The 6,364-nt window shown below is 43.6% G+C and overlaps 1 protein-coding gene across 1 annotated transcript; it reads right to left on the reverse strand.

The window, feature by feature from the left end:
* Positions 1-66: 66 nt before the first annotated feature.
* LOC146969297 (uncharacterized) lies at positions 67-5,555 on the reverse strand. Its single transcript, XM_085759378.1, has 9 exons — positions 5,504-5,555; positions 5,096-5,196; positions 3,983-4,092; positions 3,555-3,856; positions 3,300-3,473; positions 986-1,246; positions 443-688; positions 211-334; positions 67-91 (listed from the first exon to the last, which is right to left on the reverse strand). The coding sequence occupies exons 1-9, from the start codon at positions 5,553-5,555 to the stop codon at positions 67-69; spliced, it is 1,395 nt and encodes a 464-aa protein (XP_085615504.1).
* Positions 5,556-6,364: the final 809 nt, after the last annotated feature.

Genomic DNA, 6,364 nt, shown 5'->3' on the forward strand with positions numbered 1-6,364 from the left:
TGGGACCTGTTTGTGTTACTGTTACCTCTGTGTTATGGTTAAATCATCCACTGTGGTCTGTTAAAGTTATGATGCTTCATAATGAAAATATCTGAAACATAGTTAAGAGTCTGTGTGTCCTTGTGCACTGTGCAGTAATGTTGCTTAGAGACTGTAGGTGCAATGTCATCACTGGCCATCAACAATAAGACTCTAACTATAAGTACGTACACATCACTGTCATTCACGGCCACCACCACGAAACCCGTAGCATTTCCCTCAGGTGGGTCGAAGGTGAGCAGCAGTGAGGTTGGGGTGTTGTCAGACACGTTCAGGTTGGTCACTTTACCAGGCTCTGTCACACAGAGAAGAACTGATGAACACCACAGCAAAAACTACAGCACTACATCCAACCTCACAGGCCTCACTGGGTTTGTAAAGATGTTTAGTGACATAAACTGACTTGTAATTGTTGTGATGGGGGACTCCTCGCTCTGTTTGGAGGGGACCTCTGAGAACACACTGAACATATAAGATCTTCCAGACGTCAGACCGTTGACCTCTTTGCCCACCGTCAGACTGGTGACGTCTTCGTTATCTTGAACCTTAATGAGATAGGACTCCACGTATCCAGCTGGTTTGACCCAGCTCAGGAATACAGATGTTTCACTCACGTTGACCACAGTGAGGTTTTCTACTTTGTTAGGGACTGACAAAAAGGAGAGAATAGTTAGAGAGAGAGAGAGAGAATCCAGGTCAAAGTGATCACTTTCTTTTGTGAAATTCTCAATATCTCCATTAGCAGATAACATTTTAAATGAAAAAAAAACAAAAAAAAAACGAATATGTGGTATTTTATAAATAGTAGAGCAAGAATTAAACAAAATGGCTAAAAAAAAGTATGATTTCCCTATAAACTTGGATACTGACTTCATAACACAAACAAAAATTATTGATTATTGCTTTATTGGAGGTTAATGGGACACTTCACTCTCATTTTACTCACTCGTGTGGAAGGTGACCTCCTCTGTGTTGAGGTCTCGCCCACATTTCACAGGAATGACCTGGACTAAGTATCGGGCCCCCGGCGTCAGGTCAGAAAGGTTATAGTTGAAGGTCGTATCAGAAAAATCCTCAATCTCGATTGGGCTGCCTTCTGTGACCACCTCCAAGCGGTAATGGTCGATATCTCCAGGCCCAGCCGGCCACGTCAGGTCGGCACTGGTGGACGTCACGTTACCCACGGTGGCTTTGCAAATGAAATGCTCTGTGATCAGAAATGAGACAATAATAGTTAAACGGCAGAAAACCTGAGACATCCAGGGAAATGAAAACACAGTTTCATACCTAGTTGTTACCCTTAAAAATAAAAATTATTATTTTATTTATAAAATAAAACATAATAATTCCTCATTACTAAGCAAACTTTGTATATTCTTTTATTTCCCATCTGTTTAAGTGTGTCGTATCACTAAGCTAATTATAAAATAGAAAGATGAATTTAAGCCATCTGATTGGTTCTTAAAGCATCTACAAAGAACTGCCATTTTGTGTTGATTGTGGTGCCCGGTGGAAAAAAGCTGTAGTGTTTTTCCGGAATTTAGACTACATTTCCCATGAGCTTTAGCGTGTATTTGTTGTCAAGGCGCTTGTCTGGCTTGCGCGGGCCGTCTCCGATCTGAGTGCCGTATATCGTCTCGTCCGGTGGACCGACCCGACTGCTGCCTCCCGAAGGTAAAGAGTTACACTGTTTGGAAATAGCTCATCCTCCCATCGATGGCTAGCCTGGCTAACACCAGACCTCATCTCAATGTAGATTGAGATTCAGTCTGGGAACCACCTGTTCATTTGTTCGTATTTGAGGCGTGGTTTACGAAAGCCCAGAGCTGTTTATTATCTATCAAATGGGTCTGTACGTAACGTAGCTTATAGCAAATCGTATCAATCATACCCGATGATATGAGTATGAGAAAAAAAACGCTAAACGTTGCTCTTTTTTTCAAAATAAACTTGCAGCCTAAACTACTTAAAACACTTTCTAACGCTGTATCGAAAGGTAAAGTGTCTGCCGCCATGTTGGATCGACAAGCTATCAACAAAGTCGCTTTGGTGTGTCGTCATCGTCTTGCTGCCCCCTCCCCCGTTCTGTGATTCGCTGCCTCGTTGAGGGAAAAATTGGGTCCATGGTTTCCAGGCTGACTTGCAGAGCAAATAAAATCACGTGCAAGGCAGCATGGGTAACCCAGGCTAACCGATGGCCTAATTTGCTGTTGTAGGTTGTACAGAGGCATCAGCAGGAAACGAGACTTTTGTATACCGGTGGTTGAAAGTTCTTTGTAGTTGCTTTAACTGTGGTATAATGAGCGTCTATCCCAGTTGCGCCTGTTAACAACAAATCACTCCGGGTCTGAGAAACGACAACAACATCCTAGCTTAAAGTTAGAGTCTGCGGGGCGGTGCGTGGCGCAGTGGTTAAGGCGGCCGCCCCATGTAGAGGCTACAGTCCTCAATGCAGGCAGCCGGTTCGAATCCCGTGTCGGGCGGACCTTTCCTGCATGTCATCCCCCCCTCTCTCTGTCTCCCCCTTTCTCACTGTCTATCAAATAAAGGCAAAAACGCCAGGGCTGCAAAAAAAGGAAATACAGTCCGGGTGGAGTGCTGGCCGTCGCCGGTAACCAGAGCTTCGAGAGCTAGGCTGCTACGAGTAGGAGGGACGTCGTGGTGAGCACAGAGGCATCTACTAGCGGCGGATGCTAGCCCGAGGATGGCAGCTAGCATTCACCTTAGGGCTAGCACTTGTGGTGGCTAGCGGGGCTGGTGGGGCCGGCAGGGCCTACTAGTGCTACCCCGCCCAACTTTACCTGCGCCCTGTCACTGCCGACTCCCGTCTAGAAACATATGCAACAACAAACAAAGTAGTCCCTGTGATTTTCATGTTGTTCCCACAGTGCAATTAATTTGTTTCCGCTCTAACACAACTTGAGATTGTTTGTGTATTCTTATTTCATATTTTCATTTTCACAGCTATGGCCCATGGGGCATTGTTCATGTTCATGTTCGTGGAGACATGATGTCAATGCAAATCCATGTAAAACTTATTTACAAAGACTAGCAGATCAATAGACTTTTTATCTAGAGCAGTGGTTCCAAAATCACAATGTACTGCAATGGTGCTGACAAATCATTATCAATACAGAACAAATATAGTAAAACAAGTAATTATAAGAAAATAAATTTAAAAAACATAATAAATAAATCACAATTTTAACTCTGGATGCCCTGGAGGACTACCATGACAAAACGGGGACTTTAAATCCTACCTTCATAACAGATAAAGGGCAGGAGGTCTGAGCAGTCCTTCTCAACCCAAGCCCCAAACATCAGCATGGCCACGCAAGAGTCGTCAATGTAGAGCTCATCTGGGTCTGGGACGTCTGGCAACAGCATCGGTGATCGGACACATTCACCAAAGATTTCCCCTTCGTCCGTCACAGGTTGGTGAGTGGGATCGGTCGGAAGTCCAGCCACATTTCGCACAGCTTGGTGAGTGGGATCGGTCGGAAGTCCAGTCACATTTGTCCCGGGTTGGTGAGTGGGATCGGTCGGTAGTCCAGCCACATTTCGCACAGCTTGGTGAGTGGTACTGAAGTTATCGGTCACGCTTGAGGTTGTAAAGCTTGTGTATCTGGCGGAGCTCGGCGTCGTTGGTCCTGCGGTTGCTGGGCAGGTGCAGGAGCAGCTGCAGCAGTCTCTTCTTGGGAAGGGCGACTTGAACACAGGCCAACCAGGGTACCAGTTCTGGAAGGTGAGAGGATCCCCATTGGCCCACATGGTCCAGTTGAAGTCAGTGGTGGAGTTGAGGTCAGTGGTGGAGTTGAAGTCAGTGGTGGAGTTGAAGTCAGTGGTGGAGTTGGAGTCAGTGGTGCAGTTGAAGTCGGTGGTGGAGTTGAAGTCGGTGGTGAAGTTGAAGTCAGTGGTGGAGTTGAAGTTGGTGGTGAAGTTGGAGTTAGTGTAGAAGTTCTTGCGGAGGCCGATCCAGGCGGTGGTGGAGAGATTGCTGGCGATCCATCGGATGTTGCTGGGAGTCACAGTGACCAGGTCTTTGAAACAGACCTGATGAAGCATACAAAGGACACAGACAGAATCATATGAAGATTTTTTTTTCAACTAATATTATTCCAATGTAACGCTGGATCACAGGTATGGATGGTTTATGTACCAACCAGGTCGAAAAACATGTCAAGTACTAAACATCGATGACTTCTCTTACATTTAGCACAGACGACAGGTGGACTTGCTTTTTCCACCAGTGTCCAATCTTTATGCTAAACTGACGCTTTTATAAAAAGCCACATCGACCTCAGAGAGGTTCCTTGTTCTATTGTAATGGAAATTTTATGACTCTTGATTGAACTTTGAAGATGTACGTTCATGAACCTTAGGTGAACTTTGAAGAAAGCGCAAAGCTGCACTTTCTGCTGTGCATGAGGCAGCATACAAGTGTCCGATTGGGTTCCTGTTATTTTGTGATGATAACGGTTGTCTCTATATTTAAAATCACAGTGAGATGTCAAAGAAATGTCAACTCGCTGAGGTGTGAAAAGACCACATCAGACCCTTGGTTACAGACAACCACGAGCTACCTGCCTTCACATATGAGTTGATTTTATAATAGCCCAGTGACATGTCATGAGCACTAAGTGCAAACTTGTACTATGCAAACTTATTCTGCAAGAATGCAATAATGTAATTGGACAATGTATGATGCCGCCTCCAAGGAGGAGCACATGGCTCCTTCTCGCTCTTGTGCCTATGTAACCTGATGTAACCAAATCTCAGTGTGCACTCTCGTACAGACTTTTGTGTGTATGACAGTCCACCTCTTGCAAGATCAAATAAAGTACTTAAGTGAAACCCTTCTTTGCTGGACTTCGATTTTCTCTCTCACAAGTTAAAGGAAATTTCCACAACACTCTGCAAGAAAGCAACCAAAGAATATTTTCCAAAATGCTTCTTTAGGTTGTTAAGGAAATACATCATCAAGGGTTAAAGTATATTTACACATTCTGTCCTATGTTTTAGCCTCTATTTTTTGTGCATTAGCTTCATGCCGTACCTGGCAGTGATTCCTGGCCTGGTCCCAGGTCAGGTTCAGGTTCAAAGTTTTCGGGTAGAAGTAATCATTCCCTGCTGCGCCATACATCAACATGAGCGCTGCTGGACAGAAAACAGACAGAGATCTCACAGTTCAACCCAATATCCATTCATCCCACCAGACAAAATATTAATCTATGCACACACTTTGAGCCATAATCATCTTAGTTTTTTCTCCTCTAATCAAATCTATATCAGATTATATTTCTACCATTATCCAACAAACAGATCGACTAACCAGGCTGAAATACAAAAGGTACGTTTTCAGAAGTCACAGGCAAAAACATATCTATATATAAAATTCAGATTAAAATATTCGTTATTACTTCTATTTTTAAGATTGTAAGGATAAGCACACTGATAATCCTACACAGATCCTCAGACCACACCCATATGGACTCTTCTTTACAGGTTGGACTCATGTACGAAGTCAGTTACATTAAATAGTTTCTGCTGGACTCCCAATGTGTTTTTCCATTTTTCTTCTCCCCTTTACTGCAACGTAACAGAGCTGCAGATAATTACTAATCAATAATTTTGATATTTAGTTTATTATGTACTACTTGAATGCAAGGGTTTGTAGCTTTTCTCTATTTGATGTGGTTGTAATCCAACTAGTAATAATACTCACTCCATGACAGTAGAATACACGCTTTATCCAAATGAGTTAACCTCCTCATGTTGACATCCAGTGGATCCTAAGATAACGTCACCAAACAACAGCTGCTGCAAAGTAATAGATAAAAACAGTAGAAAAAACACAACACACATCCAAAACAATTTTAAAACTGTTATAAAATTGAAGGTGGGATGGTTGCTGCTGTCTCACCTGAGCTATAGATGTGTCCTCTGACTCTCTGAACATGGGAGGAAATGATCTTTCCATGTGATCGTATTAACACAAACACTCACACATACTTCTGTTCCACCTACATGGCAGATCAACAACAGTTAATAAAAAGCACATTTGAATCGCAACACAGAGCTCCAGTCAGCTCCAGGTAGATAAACACCGTTAGACGATGCTGGATTTGCATCCAACATGCAAACTAACACAAATATGAGTGACATAAGGAAAAGTGAAATAACATGGGAGAGGACAGACACACACACACCAGACACATTTACAAAAGAGACGCAGAAACAACGTCACACATCTACACCTTCACCAGGACCTTCAGGGGGAAGCTGTACCCTCTGTTCACCCCACTGGACGGTCACACTCTCACGA

This window comes from Trachurus japonicus, chromosome 18 (assembly GCF_045865225.1).
Source record: "Trachurus japonicus isolate A0001 chromosome 18, Traja_1.0".
NCBI classification, from domain to species: Eukaryota; Metazoa; Chordata; class Actinopteri; order Carangiformes; family Carangidae; genus Trachurus; species Trachurus japonicus.

What these genes read in the sequence shown, in the direction of transcription:
- LOC146969297 (XM_085759378.1), bottom strand. Translation starts at nt 5,555, where the DNA reads ATGAGTCCAACCTGTAAAGAAGAGTCCATATGGGTGTGGTCTGAGGAT. An exon ending in AGGCCAGGAATCACTGCCAG is followed by an intron (nt 4,093 to 5,095) that starts GTACGGCATGAA and finishes ATGCTTCATCAG; the next exon opens with GTCTGTTTCAAAGACCTGGT. An exon ending in GCCCTTTATCTGTTATGAAG is followed by an intron (nt 1,247 to 3,299) that starts GTAGGATTTAAA and finishes TTCTGATCACAG; the next exon opens with AGCATTTCATTTGCAAAGCC.